At 47.9% G+C, this 21,442-nt stretch overlaps 1 protein-coding gene across 10 annotated transcripts in view; it reads left to right on the top strand.

Moving 5' to 3' along the window:
• Positions 1 to 21,442, top strand: part of MRVI1 (murine retrovirus integration site 1 homolog) — a 185,511-nt gene that overhangs the window by 36,740 nt on the left and 127,329 nt on the right. For 3 of the 10 annotated variants that reach the window (XM_021083332.1, XM_013994565.2, XM_021083334.1), the window contains exon 1: positions 1,667 to 2,409. The exons of 4 other annotated variants lie outside the window; for them this stretch is intronic. Coding sequence is in view for 1 of the 6 variants with exons in the window: in XM_013994559.2 (XP_013850013.1) it covers positions 2,270 to 2,336 (67 nt within the window). In the remaining 5 variants the exon portion in view is untranslated. Of the gene's footprint in view, positions 1 to 1,655; positions 2,410 to 21,442 lie in introns of those variants that run through there. 3 more of the 10 variants (XM_013994559.2, XM_013994564.2, XM_021083333.1) reach the window with 3 other exon arrangements.

Raw genomic sequence — 21,442 nt, forward strand, 5'->3', positions numbered from 1 at the left:
ATCCCTCTGGTATACAGTAGGACCTTGTTGGTTATCTATTTTATGTTTAAAATAATTCTATTTCATAGGGTGCTTAGGATACATACACGTTTTTATGTAGAGCATCTGATACAGTGGTTGGAATACAGTAGGTGCTTAATGCAGGGTTAATACACAGACACACACCTTCTCTCACATGCACATGAAACCTTTGGTTTCATTTCACCCTGTGTTTCTAGTTGTCTCTGTAGTAATTGCTGCTGGATTCACAAAATTAACCTTCGGAGCATCATTGCCTAAAGTTGAGGTTCTTGGACCAACTACATAAGAATTGCCGGAGGGTCTTCATTAATGTAGATTCCTGGGTCCCATTTTAGATCCATGGAATTAGAATTTCTGGAAGAGGGGTCCAGAGAGCTTCGCACTTGGGGATTCTCATGCCCAATGAAGCTGAAGAAACAGTGCTAAAGAGTTTGTCAAATTCCTTTTAGTCCCTATACCTGCAGTTGTAATGTTACCACCTTGTGGTTTTGCCAGTGGGAGCCTGTTTCTAGCAGATGGAGAGGTGTCCACACCTGAGACAAAGCATGGCTCTTATCCAGGAGAGTTTCCTCTGGTTCCATTTGCAACAATACAGATATTTATGGGTGTAACAGACAGCATGGCCTGCAGTCTCATCTGGACTCTTCCTCAACTCAAACAGGGAGGATAGACAATCCAGGGCTGGATGCCAGCGGAAGGGGCTGGGATGGAGGCCCGGTGGGCCAGATTCAGTGGAGAAAGTCTGCTGTTGCTGGGTTGACTGACCCTTGGCCAGGAGTTGGGCATAAGGACTGTGCACAGCCAGGCAGCTGACATAAGGAGGCCTTGAGGCCACAAGCCTTGAAGCACCACTCTCTAGAGCTCTCAGCATGACTGACGAATACTTTCTGAGGTGGCAAATGATGGTCCAGGGCTAGAGTTGCCCGATTTAGCAAACAAAACTATAGGATAGGAGTTCCCATCATGGCTCAGGGGAAACAAACTCAACTAGTGTCTATGAGGATGCAGGTTCGATCCCTGGCCTCGCTCAGTGGGTTAGGGATCCGGCATTTCCATGAGCTGTGGTGTAGGTCACAGATGCAGCTTGGATCTGGTGTTGCTGTGGCTGTGGCGTAGGCTGGCAGCTGTAGCTTTGATCAGACCCCTAGCCTGGGAACCTCCATATACCGTGGGTGTGGCCCTAAAAAGCAAAAAAAAAAAAAAAGCAGGATAAGCAGTTAAATTATTTCAGATTAAAAAAAAATTTTTTAATGCAAGTATATCCCATGCAATATTTGGGACATACTTATAGCAAAAAAAAAAAAAAAAAAGATATATGTTGTTACTCTGAAATTCAGATTTAAGTGAGTGGCCTGCATTTTACTGGCAATCCTACTCAGGGCCTCTCTGAGCTGCCTCTAACTGAAGAAGTGGGCCTGGAACCTCCATGTGACTGACTCGGAGCTTTCTCTTGGGGGCCCTGCACCCAAGGTGGGTGAGGAGAGAGTGGGGGCAGGGCAGGGTGTGGACCTCCAGGAGAGAGGCAGCCCTTCCTCACCTGTGTCTGGCAGGGGCAGGAAAGTAATCTGTGCTGATCAGCAGGTATGAGACGCTGGCACTGTGCGCAGCCCTTCCAAGTTATCTCATTGAATCATCCTGCGAGCCTAGGCATTAGGCAGGTGTGATCGCTATGCTTCCCACTTACTGGAGACTGAAGCTTCACAAAGAACCCAGGGCTATTGAGTGGAGGAGCAGGGATTGAAGTCCCTGGGGCTGGTGCCAGGTCTGGGATTAGCTGAATCTTCCAGGCCCTTCTCTCTGTTAATCCCAAGGGCTTAAGGTGGGAGCAGCCCCTGCCTCCGAATCCGCGGCACAGGAAATATTCCTGGTTTCTCTGGCGCTGGGCCAGCGTCTTGTCCAGGCTCCCATGCTTGCTGAAGTTTCCAGGCTGGGAGGCAGATCTGCCGAGTTCCCTCAGTCCCCAGCTGGCCAGGACTGCCCAGTGGCACGAGCTGCCAGTGCCCTTGCTCTGCGGGTGCCCGTGGGAGGGGCCCCGGGCGAGCTGCTGCCTCCCAGGCCCAGCCTGAGCTGAGCCCCTGGTGGCCTGGCCAGCTTCCCTGCCGTTGGCCCCCTGAGCAGGGCCAGAGGGGTCCCCGAGGAGCTCTGGGCTCTAAGTTCCAGCCCCTCTCTGAGGAGGCGGGCGGCTAGGCTCGGCAGCCAGAGGCTTCTCAGCCCTGAGCTCCGGAGCCAGATGTAACATTGACCTTAAATGGTAAAAGCTCCCCAGAGTGAAGAGAGGCTGGCCGGAGGAGGAAAGGGGAATAACTCAGTTTTAGGTAAGTCATCGCTGTCTCCAAGAATAACCTGCTTCTTCAGCCGGGAGCAAGGGAACCCTTCTTCTCCTTAAAGGTACAGGGTGCTGGGATGGGGGCGCCTGAATTTAACTTTCCAAGAGAGTTGGCTCTGTCGGGTGGCATTTCAGCTGAGTATTTTTATTGTTGCTGTCACAGTTTTAAAATAAGAAGTGAATCGTGCCCGTCCTGACTTAACTAAATTGTGTTCCTTTTGCTGGCTGTTGGAAAACACACACAGGTGAAGGTGACAGTGTGCGTTCTGCCTGGCGACCTCCACCGCCAGATTTCGTGTGGGCTCCTTTGGAGCTATAGAGGGTCCCCAGATTCCATAAGCCCGCCTGGCAGGGCTTCTTCCCCCTCCCCCGCCCACCGAGGCTTCCCCTTCCCCAGCCCTGCTGTGTGCTCACTTGTGCCTCACTCTGCTCCCCACTCCCACCCCATACTGCCCACCTTGTCCAGCTTGGACCTTGCGCTGGCCCAGCCCCGTCTCCGCTCTTGACCTGCCTCTCTTTCTGTGCCTGCACCCCCTATCCTATGCTCTGGCTGCAGCCCCTGCTGTTGATCCTGTCCCCATCTCTGTTGCCTCCAGCTTTGTTCCTCCGCTCCATGCCACCCTTTCGTTGCACCCTGGAGGGGTTGCATGTACCCTGTGTGAGCCCCAAGCCTGCTCACCTCCAGGAGCTCGGGGTCAGAGCTATTCTTAGAGTGAGCGGCACTCAGGCTGCCTATCTCCAGAGGAAAGGCCAGTGGAAGCCAGAGGCCAGAGAGGGGCCCAGCTGTCGCTCCCTCCTGCCTAGTAAATGGTTATAAAAGCCTGGAGATGCTCTGCAGACTGAGTAAACAGAGTTTAGGATCTGGGGCAACAGCTTTCGCGTCCCAGAGCGTGGCAGCAGCTGTGCTCTTAACATTCACTCTTCAGGCTGCTCTTTGGGGGCGGGGGGCGGTCTCAGGGGAAATAAAGCAGCCCATGGGCTTGTCTGAGTTGGGTCTCCTGCAGGAAAAAGGAGGCAGCTTCCAGGGGCTGTTAGGCTGGGAGCTCTGGGAAGCCAGAGCCTGTGGATGGTTCCACTGTCCCCACCAGGGGGCAGTGACATGCTGGTGAGACAGGTGGCGTTAACTACCCCCAACCTCACCTTCACATTTTTAGGGGGGAGGAAACTCAAGTTAAATGACTTGCTTAAGGTCAGACCACTAAGAATGGGCAGAGGAGCTCCCCTCGTGGCACAGTGGTTAACGAATCTGACTAGGAACCATGAGGTTGCGGGTTCAATCCCTGGCCTTGCTCAGCGGGTTAAGGATCCGGCATTGCCGTGAGCTGTGGCGTAGGTTGCAGACGCGGCTCGGATCCCATGTTGCTGTGGCTCTGGCATAGGCCGGTGGCTACAGCTCCGATTCGACCCCTAGCCTGGGAACCTCCCTATGCTGAGGGAGTGGCTCTAGAAAAGGCAAAAAGACAAAAAAAAAAAAAAAAAAAAAGAGAATGGGCAGAGCGAGGCATCAAATTCAAGTGTGCATGACTCCAGGGCCCCAGGACTCCTGGCCCTCAACAGAGCTGCGAGTATGCTGGTACACTCCTGCCTTGGGTAGTGTCTTGTGATATATATATATATATATATATTTTTTTTTGACTTGGTGGACAGTACAATTGTCATAGTTGCATTCGGTCCATGATTTGGTGTGTGTGTGTGTTGGGGGTGGTTGTTTGTATTCACAGATGATGTACCTTCCTCTGTGCTTGGTAGTAAGTGGGATGTTCCCGCATACCGTCCAAGACGGTCTGGGAGCTGTAATCATGTGCTAATTGCTACCACATGATCAATGATCCCCATAAACATGTTTTCTAGAAGAAAAAAAAAAAAGCACACAAGCCATTCTTACTATGCATGGAATACTGTTCTAAGCACTTCCCACGTTGTCATTCAAACGTCTACAACTCTGCAAAGCTGGGGTTGTTACGATTCTACCCTTATCTTGTAGGTGGGACATTTTAGCACAGAGAGGTTACACAGCTGTGCTGGCATTTGACCCCAGGAAGCCCACCTCTGAGGCTCTTCCCTTACCCATGATACACTGTTTGTCTCTGATTGGTGCTGTTTCTGAGAGGGCAGAGGAGGAAGCGGCCACTCTTCCAGGGCTGCGCCTAAGGCTTTGCACTTGTGATTTCATGCACTCTTTTCAGCAAGGCTACAAGGGATGTGTCTTTACTTCAGTTTCAGAGGAGGACACTAGGACCAGGGGATGTTACAGGACTTGTCCAAGGTCACCCAGCCACCAAGTGACAGAGCAGGGGACTCACTATCTTGGATGTGGATCGTTAGGGCCATGGAATGCCTTTTACTTGACACACTCACTCGGGGGGACCCGTGGGCACGTAATTTCAAGGTGAGGGGCTCTGTGAATCCCAGTGAGAGGATGCTAGATTCCCTGCTGGATGGGCTGAGCTACCCTTGCGGGTTCTCAGCTTCCCAAACAGTCTGAACCTCTTTCCTCTACATCCTGGGGGTAAAGGTGGGTGGGTGCACCCACGCCTCCAGCGGGAGTGGAGGCTGAGCCCTGTGAGGGCAGAGACCCCGTCTCCTTCTCCACTGTGTGTCTGGCACCCAGAATGATGCAGGGAGTGTATGAAGTGCTCAGCATCAATTTTCTTTTTCTTTTGAAGAAATGGATGTAATGCTCATAATGCATGTTCTGGTTAAACAGGATCCTGGGTTTACTAAGTATATGTGCCTGATGATCAGATTCTTCTAGTCTGGATTAAGAGGATGCGAGGTTGGCGGGGGTGGTTCTTAAGTCATCCACCTCTCCCCACCCCACCCCCGCCACCTATCCTGGGTACCCCCCATCCCCATCCCATGGAGCCTCTGGGCTGCCCCTCAGCCGTCCTCTCTGTGGTTGGGCAGTCAGCAGAGGGACTGTTTGGTCACCAAGGAGGGATGGGGTCTGGATGGATGGGGCGGAGAGATGTAGGCACCCTCAGACTCTGCCCTTTGAGTCAGGGGGTGGGAGACAGAGATCCGAGTTCTCTTACAGTAAATGTAAAAGGGAGGAGGGAAAATGGATATGAATTGCCTTTGTGCTGGGGTCTGTTCTAGAACTGTTATTTAATTTAATCATTGTGATAGACATGAGGACGTTATAGCTGGAAGAGGTGATGCAATATGCCCAAGGGCACACAGTTGGCTGTTGGTGAGTGGGGATTCCAGCTCAGCCCAGCCTGGTCCAACATGGGGACCTCTGGGGTTTGATGCCACCCTGCTTTGAGTTAGTAGCCTGGGTCTCAGGACAGTTATTGAGTGTTACCGTCCAAATGATGGGAAAATCGAGGGGATCGCATTTGCCCCATGGACCTTGGAGGGCAGACCCTGAGTTCAGGTGACATCCAGGGCAGCCTCAGTGGATGAAACAGAGGCAACATGAGTCCGTGACCTTGGACAAGCCCTCCCTTCTCTGCGAGGGCCTTTCCCCAGGGGAGAAGGAAAACAGATGACAGTCGGTCAAACAAACAGAAAACCTCTCTGCTAGCTGGCCACAGATGTAAAACAGAGTGAGGGAAGCTGGGCTTAATCAGCTCAGGTGAATTTCTTCCCAGTACCTTTTAAATTTATAATTCTTATCCACATTTTTTTTCTTTGTAATAAAAGTTATGTATAGTCTTTGCTAATCTTTCTTGGAAAATACAGAAATAAGTATAAATAAGAAATTCAGATATACATATAAAGAAATGAAAGATCCCTCTGGAATCCTATTACTCAGAGATAAATATTGTTAATATTATGGTGTGTTTATATTTTATAAAACTAGCACCTTACCATATGGTTTTGTAGTCTGCTTTAAAATTTTTTTTGATAAGCAAGAAATCAATTTATTAAAATAGGACCCTTGTGAAAAATGCAAGGTGGTAGGCAAGGAAGCTCTGCCTGCTTTACATTTTTTTAAAGACTTAATTTTACTGTGAACTTAAACTGCTCTAAAAAAATTAAGAGGAAGATACGCATAGCGATTTCCCATGTACTCTCTGCCCCCTATACGCAAAAGCCTCCCCCAGTATAACAGGTGGACTGGAGTGGAACATTTGTTACAATTGATGGACCTATGCTGACACATCATAATCACCCAGAGTCCGTGGTTTCCCTTAGGGTTCACTCTTGGTATCGTTCATTCTGTGGGTTTGGACAACTTGTATAATGACGTGTATTCACCATTATACCATACAGAGTAATTTCACTGCCTTAAAAATCCTCCGTGTTCCTCCTATTCATTTTTCCCCCCAACCCCTAACAGATCTTTTTACTGTCTCTATAATTTTCCCTTTTCCAGAATGACATACGGTTGCAGTCAAACACTAGGTAGCCTTTTTAGACTGGCCTCTTTCACTTAGTGATATGCATTTAAGATTTCTCCATGTCTTTTCATGGCTTGAGAGCTCATCTCTTCTTAGCCCTGAATCATATTCCAGTATCGAGCACCACAGCTTATTTATCCATTCACCCACTGAAGGACATCTTAGTCTGGTTTTTAATTTTTTTAATTTTTTTTGACTTTTTAGGGCCGCACCTGTGGCAATATGGAAGTTCACAGGCTAGGGGTTGAATCAGAGCTATAGCTGCTAGCCTACACCACAGCCACAGCAACACCAGATCCAAGCCGGATCCTTAACGCACTGAGTGAGGTCAGGGATCGAACCTGTGTCCTCATGGATGCTAGTCAGATTCATTTCCACTGAGCCATGATGGGAACTCCTGGGTTTTTTGTTTTGATATTTTAAAAATTGAAGTGTAGTTGATGTATACTTATAACTCATGTAATATTGTATGATGTAGTGATTCATAATTTGTAAAGGTTATATTCCATTCATAGTTATTATAAACTATTGGCTTTATTCCCTGTGTTGTAAATTATATCCTCGTAACTTATTAATTTTACATGTAATAGTCTGTACCTCTTAACCCCCTACCCCTGTACGGCCTCTCTCCAGTTCTCTCTTCCCACTGGTAACCACTAGTTTGTTCTCTATATCTATGAGTCTATTTCTTTTTTTGTTATAGTCACTAGTTTGTTTTATTTTTCAGATTCCACATATACATGATGTGATACAGTCTTTGATTTATTTCACTTAGAATAACACCCTCCAAGTCCACCCAGGTTGTTGCAAGTGGTGAAATTTCATTTTTTTTTTTATGACTGAATAGTAGCTTGCTTTTTTAAACTGAATATTCTATCATGATTGTTTTCTCATGCCATTAAAGATACTTTAAATCTTGGTTTTTCAGCGGTTGTATGCTACCGAATAATTTTAGCTATGCAACAGTTTAATCATCATTCCTCTCGTTGGGCATTTCCAAATGTGGTTTTTCTTGGGGGGGTGGCAATCTCAGGGGCACACACATGACAGTTTTTCCATCTGTTGTGGTGGTTGGAAGCTCACTGTTCCCAAGTGGGCTTGTGCCGGTGCGCCCTGGGGTGTGGGCTTGGTCTGTGAGAGGACAGTAAGGGGGATACTGACTCAGCCCTGGACACACAAACTCATGTCGGAATTGCCTTTTAAGTTCTTTTCTGTCCATCTGCAGTAGCCGAGGAGGGCGGGTGCTGAGGGACGTTCAGTACTAAAACCAGACATTCCAGGCAAATCAGGGAAAGTTGTTTTCCCAGGTTTGGACCTAGGGCGCTTTCAATATTTTTCAGTTGCTTCCTTGTCTTTCTTCTTGACAAAATCAAAGCAAGTCTTGGGCTTGGAGCCTTGGTCAGGAATAGCTAGAATTTTTTTTTTTTTTTTTGTCTTTTTTGTTGTTGTTGCTATTTCGTGGGCCGCTCCCGCAGCATATGGAGGTTCCCAGGCTAGGGGTTGAATCGGAGCTGTAGCCACCGGCCTACGCCAGAGCCACAGCAACGCGGGATCCGAGCCGCGTCTGCAACCTACACCACAGCTCACGGCAACGCCGGATCGTTAACCCACTGAGCAAGGGCAGGGATCAAACCCGCAACCTCATGGTTCCTAGTCGGATTCGTTAACCACTGCGCCACGACGGGAACTCCAGGAATAGCTAGAATTTAATAACGGTTTCCACTAAATTTATTTTTATGACGGACTCCTCTCTATTTGTGGTATAAGTGGAACTGATGTTTCCACGGATGGTAGGGATCTAAAGATTCCTTTTTGAATAAATGTGATGACGGGGGTAGCTAACACTTACTGAGTGCTTATGGTGTGCTAGGCGCTGTTCTAATGCTTTTCCTGCAGTACCCACTTTAGCCCCCTGAAGAAGTTACTATTGTTATCTTTGTTGTACAGATGAAGGAACTGTGGCACAGAGAGGGTCAAGGACTTGCCCAGCAACACAAAGCTGGTAAATGGCCCAGACAGGATGGTAGTCCTGGCTTTCTGGCTCACTGCCGGTCAAATGAAAGAAGACTCAAGGAATGAATGTGCAGGTGGCATGCGTCTGAAAATATGAGGGTGGCGTGCAGATGACTCAGGTTTAGGAAATGTTAGCTTGGAGGGAACAGGTTCTGTGAGCAGGTGTATTAGTGAGTAGAGGATGGTGGGGGCAAGGAGGAAGCTGAGTCTCCTTAGCAAAACCAAGGGAGACTTAGGAACCTGTGGGCCAGCAGGAGGGGCTGAAAGGGATGGGGTCACCCAGTGATCTTAGTAGGGCTGCAAGGCTGCAGGGCTGGCATGCGGTGCAGAGGGCACGGTGGTCGCCTAGGGAAGGGATACACAGAGGCTGCCGGCAGTCTGCCCCTGATAGGCTAACCCACAGGATGTTTCCAGAGAGCCCGAAGCTCCTGGCTCATCAGAGGAAGGCCTGAAGACACCCTTGACTTTGCTTATACGGGTGTGGCCAAAAGAGCGCTGGCTCTGAGTCAGGAGGCGGGGCTTAGCCTGGACCAGCTCCTCCCTCTGATCATAGAGGGAGCTGGCGCCTGGGGCTTGAGGCAGCCTTTTGCCCTGGTGGGGAGCTCAGGCCCTGATGTAACCATGCAGCTCCACCACTGACCGGCTATACACCTTGAGCCACACCCAACTCCTCTGAGCCTCAGCTTCCTCGCCTGTAAAATAGAGATAATGATGGTGCCCACTTTGTATAATTAAATCCCTCAGCCTGGTGTCTGTCCTTTGCACCCAGCAGATATTAACTATTATTATTTCTAACCTCTTCCCCCCAGCTCAGAGATTCCACCAAGGACATTCCTGCACTGGGTGTGAGGCTCTGAGGGCCCATAATTCTGGGTCCCAGTCTTACTTCCATTAGTATATCAAGGAGAGTGGCAGACTAAGCTCTAGATGACTGGCCATTGGTCCCTGGTGGGGTCTTTAAGGAGGCTCAGTAAAAACACTTTCTTCCTTCACTTAAGTTCGGGAAATCAGTCTAATATCACCCTTATGACGGATAAAGCTAATAGTGGAGAATGTGGTTACGTTGGCAGGCGAGCAGACTTTCTAATATTGAATTAAGCAAACTTAATCCCCTCCCAGCCCTATGTCATGTCCTCTGGTAGAGGCAGACCCCTTTAAATCTTAGAGCCTGGAGGAGCAGAGCTGAAGGAACACAGAACCCAAGAGGAGGGGAGGAGGAAAGGGCTGATAATTATGTTAATGCTTCTTCTTCTTCTTCTTTTTTTTTTTTTTTTTTTTTTTGTCTTTTTAGGGCCGCACCCACAGCATATGGAGGTTCCCAGGCTAGGAGTCGAATCAGAGCTATAGCCACAAGCCTCTGCCAGAGCCATAGCAATGAGGGATCCGAGCCGCATCTGTGAACTACACCACAGTTCACAGCAACTCCAGATCCTTATCCCACTGAGTGAGGCCAGGGATCGAACCAGCATCCTCATGAATGCTAGTCGGGTTCATCAACCACCCAGCCACGATGGGAACTGCTACGTTAATGCTTCTTGAGCTCACCATCAGACAGCCATTCCCCTGGGGTGGAGCCAGGAGTCTTACACTCTTGGGGTTCCTTCCATACAGAGGGAAACAATCGCGTATAGAGAAGCAGTGTTGTGCTTCCAATGGAATTGAAGCAAAGGCCTGGCCCAAGTCCTATTGCCAAGCTGGTCTTGTGGCAGGTGGGGACCTAGGAGACATGGTGTCCTCGTGAGAGACAGCCAGCACTCAGGCTGAAGGCTGCCAAGTAGTCCCACAAGGCTGGCACCCAGCTCTCTTTTGTGCTTGATGGAACCTCAGCCTTTCTCCTCCTGAGATGCCTAAGGGGCATCTGTTCAAAGTCACATCCTTCCTTGAACAAGTTAAATTTCCAACTAGAAGTAACCGGTGTGATTTTTTTTTTTTTTTAATGGAAGTTGCATTTAGGCAGCTCCAGCCAGGGAGCAAATGACCTTTCAACTCCCCCCTTCCCTGGGATATTTCATACAGAGAGACACGAGAAAAGAGGTAAGGGAACCACCTTGGTTTGACCATGATGCACTTGCCAGGCATTTTTCATGTAATATCTCATTAAATCCATCCTGCAGCTATCTAAGGGAGATATATATATATATATATATATATATATTTTTTTTTTTTTTTTTGGCTGTACTCAATGGCAAAATTCCTGGGCCTGGCATTAAACCCATGCCATAGCAGTGACAATGCCAGATCCTTAACCCGCTGAGCCACAAGAGAACTCCAAAGGGAGATACTTTTGAACAAATGATTCAGGGAGGTCAGGCCATTTACTCAAGACGACCAACACGTAACTAGTTGGTGAAGAATGAGGCATCAAATAAAAACCAACATACCCCAAACTGCAGTGATTCCCATCACTCTGTGGCTAATGTATCAGGCCACAGGGCAGAGTGAGAATGCCCAGTTCTTGTCCCTGCTTCTGTGGTTGGAGCCCAGGAGGCCCCAGCACTGCTGCACAGAGCAGAGGCCCTGAGATTTGGGGGCCGAGGTCTGGGGAAGCTGTTCTGCTTGGCCAGCTCTACTTTGCATCTATTTTGTCTCCTTTTGGTCTGTAACAATCTTTATTAGGTCTCATAATCTTGTCCATAAACATGTTCCTTTGTTTAGTAGGGAAATAAAGTCTAGAACCACGAGCTTTCTATTGGCAGGAAATACCATGTCCTACGTTGGGAATCTTGAGTCACTCTCTCTGACTCACCAAGGCTTGTGTCCCAAAAGTTCATCGACATTGCCATGGTCACCCAGTCTGTCTCAGAGGCTGCATGGAGTAGTGGTTGGGACCTCAGGTTCTCAAATCAAAATGACCTGAATTCAGGTCCTGGCTCTGCAGCTTACTGTGTGAGTTGGGGGAGATGATTGAACTTTCATCTGACTTTTCTTACCTAGAAAATGAAGCTGATGATGGAAACCATATAACTTGCTCAAGGAGTTGTTATAAAGATGAACTAGATTGCTGTAGTTAAAGTTCTTGTAAGTTCTTATACGTGCTCAATAAATAATAACTATGGTTTAAGCTCAGATTAACATCAAGCAATTGGAACACCTCTATTTTGTGGTTCCAAATGGTCAGATTTCCCTAAGGGCTGCCTTTGCCATGATATTTACCACTTGTTTGGGGATTGGTTCTCTGGTAGGAAGACTGTAATGTTCTCCTGGACTTCTTACCTAAGATATCTTTCCTGTTTCCCAGCCAAGGTCCACCTGGTCCCTGATGGAAGGTGATGATGATGAGGCTAAGTATTGTCAGGAGGAATCTAGATGGCTGGATGCCAGGAGGACTCCCTAAAGAGCATTACTGGGGGGGGGATATTCTGGGATCCTGCACCTATCTCTAAGTCTGGTCAGTGGCCTGGAGTTGATTATATACATGGAGACTGACTCATGATAAACAAACTCATAAGAGACTAATGTATATAATTCTGAATGTCTGTGTGCTCCTGTATGGTGAGGGATTACCCTTTCCAGTGACCAAAATGCCAGGGAGATGGGGATTTTTTTGTTCAGAGGTAGAAACTTCTGAGGGGATATTTCACAGAGGCCATAAAGTGGCCTGATGGCCATCTTTGCCTGTAAAAGAGTCCCCCAGAGCCCAGGAGGGGTCTCTCCTCTGGAAAGTTTAGATAAGCTTTTCCCTTTGGAGTTCCCTTTGTCTTCTGTAGAAATATGGAATTTGTTGGAAGATAGTTCAGTGACTCAAAGGAAGAGGTAGACCGGCCCCAGGATGACAGGCAGTGCTAGGGACCTGGCAGCGGGAACTTGCCATTGCTTTCTTCAGAGCAGAGGTCTTTTCTAGGGCAAAAGGTTGTTATGTTTTTTTTTTTTTTAATGGCTGCATCCATAGTATTTGGAAGTTCCCAGGCCAGGGACTGAATCAGAGCTGCAGGGGTAGCAACACCAGATCATTTAGCCCACTGAGTCAGGGCTAGAGCTTGAACCTGTGCCTCTCCAGGGGCCCAAGTAACTGCAGTCAGATCCTTAGCCCACTGTGCCACAGCAGGAACTTGGCAAAGGGTTTTTGGTGGTTCATTGCATCAATTAAAAAAATTTCTTTTGAGTTCCCTTCGTGGAGCAGTAGAAATGAATCCAACTAGTATCCATGAAGATGCAGGTTCGATCCCTGGCCTTGTTCATGGGGTCAGGAGTCTGGTGTTGCCATGAGCTATGGTGTAGGTCACAGATGCAGCTTGGATCCCATGTTGCTGTGGCTATGGTGTAGATCAGCAGCTGTGACTCTGATTCAACCCCTAGCCTGGGAATTTTCATATGCCTCAGGTAGGGCCCTAAGAAGCAAAAAAAAAAAAAAAAAAAAAATTAGCACGCAACTCTAATTTATGTATATTTCCTTATTTTAAATTATATTCATGAGCTATTGTATTAATATGAGAGTTATTTTATAAAACACATAAAAATAGCTATGTTTTAAAGGCTGAGAAAGATAAAATGCCATTTGAAAATTGTTTTTAACAGCATTACCAGCTTTTTTTTTCTTTCTTTAAAAGAGTATTCTTTAGTGAGAGAAATGAGATTAATTATGCCTCATTATGTTTCAAGATCTCAGCACTTTGGATAATCCTTGGCTTTGACTATCATGGCTAAAGGAGACACTATACCAGTCAGTCTCCCAGCAAGGAACCAAATACAACTCAATCTGCTCAAGAGACTTATTATTATTATTATTATTTTAAGGGCTGCACCTGTGGCATATGGAGGTTCCCAGGCTAGGGGTCTCATCGGAGCTATAGCTGCCAGGCTACACCACAGCCACAGCAATGCCAGATCCAAGCCATTTCTGCGACCTATACCACAGCTCAGGGCAATGCCAGATCCTTAACTCACTGAGCGAGGGCCAGGGGTCAAACCTGCAACCTTATGGTTCCTAGTTGGATTTGTTTCCACTGCGCCACAATGGGAACTCCCTGCTCAAGAGACTTTAACAGAAGGATTAGTCATGGAGTTGTGGGAACCACAAGAGATGGTGCCCAGGTAGACAGTCACCAGCCGGCAGCTGTTACCAGTCCTAGGCAGGAGGGGCGAGAGAAGGAAAGAGTGTGATTGGTGGCCAGGGACATCGGGAGCCAGGGAAGAGGCATCCCCCAGGATGAGCTGTATTTAGGGGAGGGATACAGCCACTGCCGGAGATGTAGCACTGAAGCAAGGAGAGGGCAGGGAAGGAAATGCCCAACCTGTCCTCCACCTCCTGCTGGTCCATTGGCCAAACTCAGCCAGCAAGTATGGAAGCCCAAATGATGTGCCCCAAAGGTGTCATCTGGGAGCACAGAGCAGAGAATGGATCCTGGGCCAGGACAGGGAGACAAGGAGAGGGAGGGCAGGCAAAGGATAACCAGCTCAGAGCTCACGTTGAAGAAAGGCATCCTTACTTACAGAATTATAAGTGAAATTTTCAATTTGACCCAATTTCATTTTTCTTTCTTTCTCTTTCTCTCTCTCCTTCTTTATTTCTCCTTTTTTAGGCAAAACCATTTGAGAAGTGCTTGTGGTATTAGGAGTCATCGTATACTCACTCCCCACTTTTGCAAATGGACTTTTAAGCCGCTTGCCCATTTTATGATGGTTGGTTTGGTTAAAACTAGATAAATGTATTTCACAAATCCAACTGGGCACATACAAACTGTGTCATACTTCACAGGAAGCAAATGAGTCCTTGAGGGTGTGATGTCCGTCCCTGAGCTTTGGAGAATGTCCCTGTTCCCTCAGGACATCTCACCAACTGGATGTGACAGTGACTTTTCAACATATGACTGAATGAAGGCACCATTGCCAGTCTGCTTCTTTAATACAAGGAAGTGAAAATAAATAACACTTTCCAATTTCCTCCCTTATTCCCCTGGATCATCTCACACATTTCCTGGGCACACATACTCCACCCTGAAGACCAGTGTGCTAGGGCTCAGCTCCTAGCTCGGCGAGGCTCCAGTGTCTCCTAGACTCTGTCCAAGGTCTTGGGAGAGAGACCTCAATGGGCCCAGCTTGCATCAGTATCAATCAGCCATGGTTGGATGACAGGATTGTGGGGGTATAGATGTGGCCATGGGAACCATCCCTTGTATATAGGGCTTCCTCCTAGAGATGGGGAAATTGTTGAAAGCATAAGTCTTTCCAAAGGATGTTGTTACCTGCTGACTTATCATGTCTTCCTGTCCTGCCTTGTGGAGATCCTGGTCAAGCTTTCCAACTCTTTAGCTGCATTTACAGACAATTTCTTGAGTTACTTTCATAGAGGACTCTTGGAATCATGTCCCTTGCATGTGGTTTTTCCCATGGTTGTACATCAGGGGGCAGCCATGTTTCCTTGCTCTTGTCCCCATGGCCAGCAAACATTCCCAACAATTCTAAGTTTCACAGGGCCTTATGCTGATAGAGCGGATTGTTTCTCTGTTCAGCTAGTTCAGCAGAGAAAGATGGATGTGGTGATGACCTCAAGGATATGGTGCATTAGATCCAGAAACACTTGCAAGTTGTCTCTCAATCATGAGCCCTACAGTCTATAAACCACAGAAGTTGCTTAGGCATGTGAACAAAGAAAGCCTGATTTTTCATAGGTTTCAGAGTTTCCACTTGCTATAGTAGCTATTGTTTATTGAGCATCAGCTACATAGTGGTTTGTTTGTTTGTTTTGTTTTTGTCTTTTTAGGGCCATACCTACAGCATGTGGGAGTTCCCAGGCCAGGGGTCCAATCGGAGCTGTAGCACCTATACCAGGGCCACAGCAACACAGGATCTGAGCTACATCTGCTTCCTACACCACAGCTCACGGCAACACCAGATCCTTAACCCACTGAGTGAGGCCAGGGATCAAATCCACATCCTCATGGATGCTAGTTGGGTTCATTAACCACTGAGCCATGACAGGAACTCCTCGATTGCCCTTGATGTGAAGTACATGCAACCTGTCAACAGACAGAATCTCACACTTGGAGCTCTCAGTCCAGGAGGAGGTAGAGGCTGAGCCAGTAAGATTTTTTTTTTTTTAATGTTAGATCATTATGGGTTTGTTGAGAGATATTAAGGGAGGCTAGAACCATGGCAAGTTCAAGGTGGTTCTTGGTAGATAGACATTCAGTGACTGAATGAATGAACAAAGCATCTCAGGTTTGAAAACGGTGAAGGACTTTCTATATCCATCCCTGGTGCTGACATGAAGACAGCATCTGAGCAATGGTCACAGGTCCTAGGCTTGGCTCTGCTTCCACCTTATTTTGTGCCCTTGAGTAGATCACGTCTCCCTTTCGAGACCTTGGTTTTCTCATCTGTGAACCGTTTATCCTCCCAGGTCCAATGGTTCACCCCAGTAGTTGTATGATTGAGATGAACCCAGAGCGATAATTGTGTCAGTTACTGCATCTGTGACAGAGGAGGGTTGCAAGTGTGTTAGAAGAGTCAGCTATTCTTGTCCATTTTCTAAAAGCCCATGCAGTGATCTTGGAGGCAGTCAGAACTGGCATCAGGTCCAAGGTGAATGGCTGTCTGCATTTTTAAGAAAACATTGATGCTGAAGAGAATGCTTATTCATTCTTTCTTGTTAACAAGGCATTTGACTCATGCTTTGGACATTTGCTGCTGAGATCAGAGACGACAGTCTTGTGTTCATCACTAACAAAAGCAGCATCTGCATCCTGGTCCCTCTTTCCTTACACTGAAGGGCCAGTTGCTCTCCACTCTCCAGCTTTGGGAGAAGATGGGTGTGTCCTATGGGTGGGGAGCCAGGACAAAAAGCAGGGAAGTCTCTTGGAAGAGATTTGAGGCACCAGAATTTGGGGGCCTCCAAGAAGCATTGGGTACTCCTCAGAGCTCCTAGGTGGTGATCTGGGGATCTTGAAGAGACTCTGAAAAATGGTTTGAGCAGTCAACTACATCTTGGGGACTGAGTCTAATGCAAGTTGGGATGCCCACGTCCATCGGGTGTAAGACGTTCTAGAAGAGACCATCCTATATGGAATATATAGCCAGCATTAAGTGGGTGTATGGATGCCAAGAATTCCTGGTTGACCTTGGCTGCCAAAGCCATTCTCTATTGCCCAGGAGGACATTCTCATACTGTGTCTTATGTGATCCTCTCAGAGGACTGTGGAGCCCTGCTGTCTGTGTCACCGTTCATGAATCTTCCAGATTTCACAGTCTCAAGCATGATAGATTGCATAGCCCCTTCCACTGCCCCCCCTGCCCTACCCCCAGGGATACATTAGGATTTTTTGTTTTGCTTTGCTTTGCTTTTTAGGGCCACACCCGCAGCATATGGAGGTTCCCAGGCTAGGGGTCCAGGCAGAGTTATAGCTGCCAGCCTATGCCATAGCCACAACAACACAGGATCTGAGCTGTGTCTGCAATCCACACCACAGCTCACGGCAACACTGGATCCTTAACCCACTGAGCAAGGTCAGGAATCGAACCTGTAACCTCATGGTTCCTAGTCAGATTCGTTTCCGCTGCAGCACAACAGGAATTCCAGGATTTTTTTTTTTTTTTTTTTTTTTGCCTTCAAGTGCCTTATTGCTTACAAAATTTATAACTCTGTTGGTACAAGGGTAAATATGTTAACTTTATCTCTTAAAATATTTTCTTTGACCTCAAAGTTCATTTTTTTCCTTCTGATTTTTAAAAGCAATTAAAACACTTTCATGGGCACTAGGCACTGTTCCTACCATAAAATGGACAAGGTAGCCCTGGCCCATCGCCTTACTGTTCAGGTCATGGTCTAGGGACCAGCCACGTCAACATCACCTGGGAACTTGTTAGAAATGCAGCCCCTCGAGTACCGCCTCAGAACTACTGAGTCAGAATCTTCAGCTTAATGAGACCCCCCCGCCCCCTGGGTAATTTGTGTGTGTCCATTAAAGTCTGAGACATGCTGTCTGACACACTGTCCCATACTACCACTGGGTATATCGTTATTACAGTCACACTGTTACCCCAAATTACAGCAGGATGTTTGGTAACAGAAAATCCAAGAGCCTCCTTGCCTGCCCACTTGCATTTCTCACAGGTGTGCTATCTTAATAAATCCATTTCTTGCCTATCAAAAAAAAAAAACAAAACAAAACAAAACCCCGTAGGGAAGACACATCTAGCATTAAATGGCTATGCAAATGCCAAGAATTCCTGGGCCACCCTGGGTGCCAATGCCGTTCTCCTCTCTTAGCCAACTGATGTCCACCTTCTTTTCCCATCCCCTGCCCTCACTCCATTCACACACTCAGTGGAGAAGTCAGACCCAGGGGGAGGGGATGCATTTTTTATTTATTTTTTTATTTTATTTTATTTTTTTTTTGCTTTTTAGGGCCACACCTGTGGCAATATGGAAATTCCTAGGCCAGGGGTTGAATCAGAGCCACACACCTGCCAGCCACAGCCAGAGCCACAGCCACGCAGGATCGGAGGCACATCTGTGACCTACACCATAGCTCATGGCAAACTCAGATCCTTAGCCCACTGAGCAAGGCCAGGGATTGAACCCGCATCCTCATGGATCCTAATCGTTAACCACTGAGCCACAAAGGGAACTCCTGGGAGGGGATGCATTTGCTTCTGAGTTGGTTCTTCCAGTTTTTCTATGAAGCCTCTAGAGCCATCTTAACATGGACAGATGCTGGAAGGATGGCCCTTGGTGCCTCAACTCAGAAGTGACACAGAGTCTCTTGGGCAGAGCTGGTTATATGGCCCAGCCAGCTGCAAGGGAGGCTGGTAAATTCAGGGCAACACAGGATATTCAGGGAGGACCAGCCATTCCTGCCCCGGGGGAGAATCTATGAGATAAGCAACAGCTCCTGCAGATCCTGAGACCTCCCAGAGGCAAAAGATTAAGAACTGGAATGTGGACAGCTGGAGACTCAGAGGTTACAGAGAGGTCCTTAAAAACTGAAAGAATTAACTCAGAGGCAAACACATGCCCTCCTCCAAGGTCTGCTCCAGGAAGGGGAAGGGGAGCGTCAACTGGGCAAGAGAGAAGGGCTTTTGCAGCCAAGGTCATCCAGGAATTCTTGGCATCCATATGCCCACTTAATGATGGTTGCATATTCCATATAAGATGGTCTCTTCTAGAACTTCCTTTTTTTTGTTGTTGTTGTTGTTGTTGTTGTTGCTACTTCTTCGGCCGCTCCCGCGGCATATGGAGGTTCCCAGGCTAGGGGTTGAATCGGAGCTGTAGCCACCGGCCTACGCCAGAGCCACAGCAACGCGGGATCCGAGCCGCGTCTGCAACCTACACCACAGCTCACGGCAACGCCGGATCGTTAACCCACTGAGCAAGGGCAGGGACCGAACCCGCAACCTTATGGTTCCTAGTCGTATTCATTAACCACTGCGCCACGACGGGAACTCCTTTTTTTTTTTTTCTTTTTGGGGCACGGACTCCAGAGCAAAACATTGCTGGCTCCCTCCCACCATGTCCCTCTCCCTTATCTGCCCCTCACCTCCCCACTCTTCTGGAACTTCTTGCCAAAAGATTGAGATAGGCATCCCAATGTGCATTAGACTTAGCCCCTAAGATGTACCTGTAGAGCCATTGAGATTGTAGGTATGTTGCTGCAGCTGCTGTGAATTATCTTAATTTACTCCCCAAACGCCCTCATCATAGGTACCCTGTCCCATTTCCCCAATAGGGAATGGCACCTGTCACCTGTGCTGGCTTCCCCCTGTGGCTTGGCCATCCGGCCTCTGCCTGCTTAGTGGCCTCTGCCTCTATCCCCACCCCCTTTGTGCCATGCGCCTGGATACATAGCCTGATACATTCCACGTTATAGGGAGGGAAACTCGAGATCCTACTGGAAAATAAGTAGGGTGCAGAATCTTGGCCTTCTGACTAGTATGTGTCTGTGAAGGTGAAAAAATGAAGTGAAATAGAAGGAGGCGTTTACAGCCGTCAAGGACAGGAAGGGTTATTCCTAGGGAGTTGTGGCTGTCTTTTCATGGGCTTCCTCCCATCTTCACTGAGAGGTTTTACCAAAGAAGAGGCTATAGGGAGTTCCCGTTGTGGCTCAGTAGATTACGAACCTGATGTAGTGTCTGTGAGGGTGCAGGTTTGATCCCTGGCTTTGCTCAGTGGGTTAAGGATCTGGTATTGCTGCAAGCTGTGGTGTAGGTCACAGATGTGGCTCGGATCTGGTGTTGCTGTGGTTGTGTCATGTGAGCTCCAATGCGACCCCTAGCCTGGGAACTTCCATATGCCATGGGTGTACTTCCCCCCTCCCCCCCAAAAAAAAGAAAAAAAAAAGAGGCTGCTGTTGGCCTGGGGGTGGGGAGTGTGATGTATAGACTCCTGCTCCTACTTGCAAGGCTCAGGTAGGGTTGAAAATGCCATTGAACATCTAGTGAGCACTGACTATGTGCTGAACATTGCTCTAAGAAACTTATGGGTAGAATATAACCCACATTGTTATCATCATCCATGTTTTTCAAAGGAGGAAGCCGGGGCACAGATAGATGAAGGAACTTGGCTGAGGTCACACAGCTACTAGTCAGCAGGGAGGGGATGTTATCCCGGCAGCCTGGCTCCAGAGCCCCTGTGCCCAACTGCCATGCTCCCTTAGCTCTGGATACCCACTAATCAGAGGACATGGGGGCATCTCTGACCAGTGCTTCTTTTTTGCTTTTTAGTGTCGAACCTGCAGCAATATGGAAGTTCCCAGGCTAGGGATTGAATTGAAGCTACAGTTGCTGGCCTTCACCATAGCCACAGCAACATGGGATCTGAGCCACGTCTGTGACCTACACCACAGCTCATGGCAATGTCGGATCTTTACCCCACTGAGTGAGGCCAGGGATCAAACTGCATCCTCATGGATCCTAGTTGGGTTCATTAACTGCTGAGCCATGAAGGGAACTCACTGATCAGTGCTTTGAAGAGGACACACTGAGATACTCCTTGAAGAAGCAGTCATTCCCTAGTCATTCCATTTGACATTCCATAGTTAAGTAAGTTTGGGAAATTATCTCTATTTTTTCTCCCTTTCAGGGATTTATATCTCATTTTTGCTTTCTAAGGGCTGAGAAGATCTGGAGGACAGAACCCTGCCTCACACTGATATGCCCAAGTGTTTCAAAACAAGGACTTTTTTCAGAGCTCCTACCATCACCCAGGAGGAGGGTTGCCAAGGACATACACTGGGGAAAGCTGGCTAAGGACATTTGTGCTCGAGTGGGTGCAATGTAGATCATGTGGCATCTTGGATTCCCTCGCCACTGGCGGGACTGCTCCAGCAGGCTCTCAGTGGGCAGGGTCAGCCGAGGAAGCTTCTCCCTAGGAGGCAGGAGGTGGTCAGAGTGGGGACGGCCTGGGATCTGCTGGTTTCCAGTCCTGCCTGGCCACCCTCAGCTCTGTTACTCTGGAGAAGTCACGATCCTGCACAATATATCCTTTTCTGAAAAATAACATTCTCCTGCTAGCACAGTCAGGGGAATTGAGTGAGAAAGCGTCAGGGCCATGATGAATGGTGAATTCTGTCATTGTCATCCTCTGGCTGTTTTGCTTGTCTTGTTCTTACAGTCTTCCATGTGGTTCCACGTGGAACTAGGGTATAAGGTTGGGAGCTTCCAAGGAACAGACTGGGCCTGATTCCACCCTGATAGGCTGGAGGTCATTGTACCTCTTTTCTGCTCAGAAGAGATCAGGGGACTCCCCATTGCAAGAGATTGTTTCCTCCTGAGAAGTTAGAAGGGAGATGCTCTTGGG

This window comes from Sus scrofa, chromosome 2 (genome assembly GCF_000003025.6).
Source record: "Sus scrofa isolate TJ Tabasco breed Duroc chromosome 2, Sscrofa11.1, whole genome shotgun sequence".
In the NCBI taxonomy this organism is placed as follows: Eukaryota; Metazoa; Chordata; class Mammalia; order Artiodactyla; family Suidae; genus Sus; species Sus scrofa.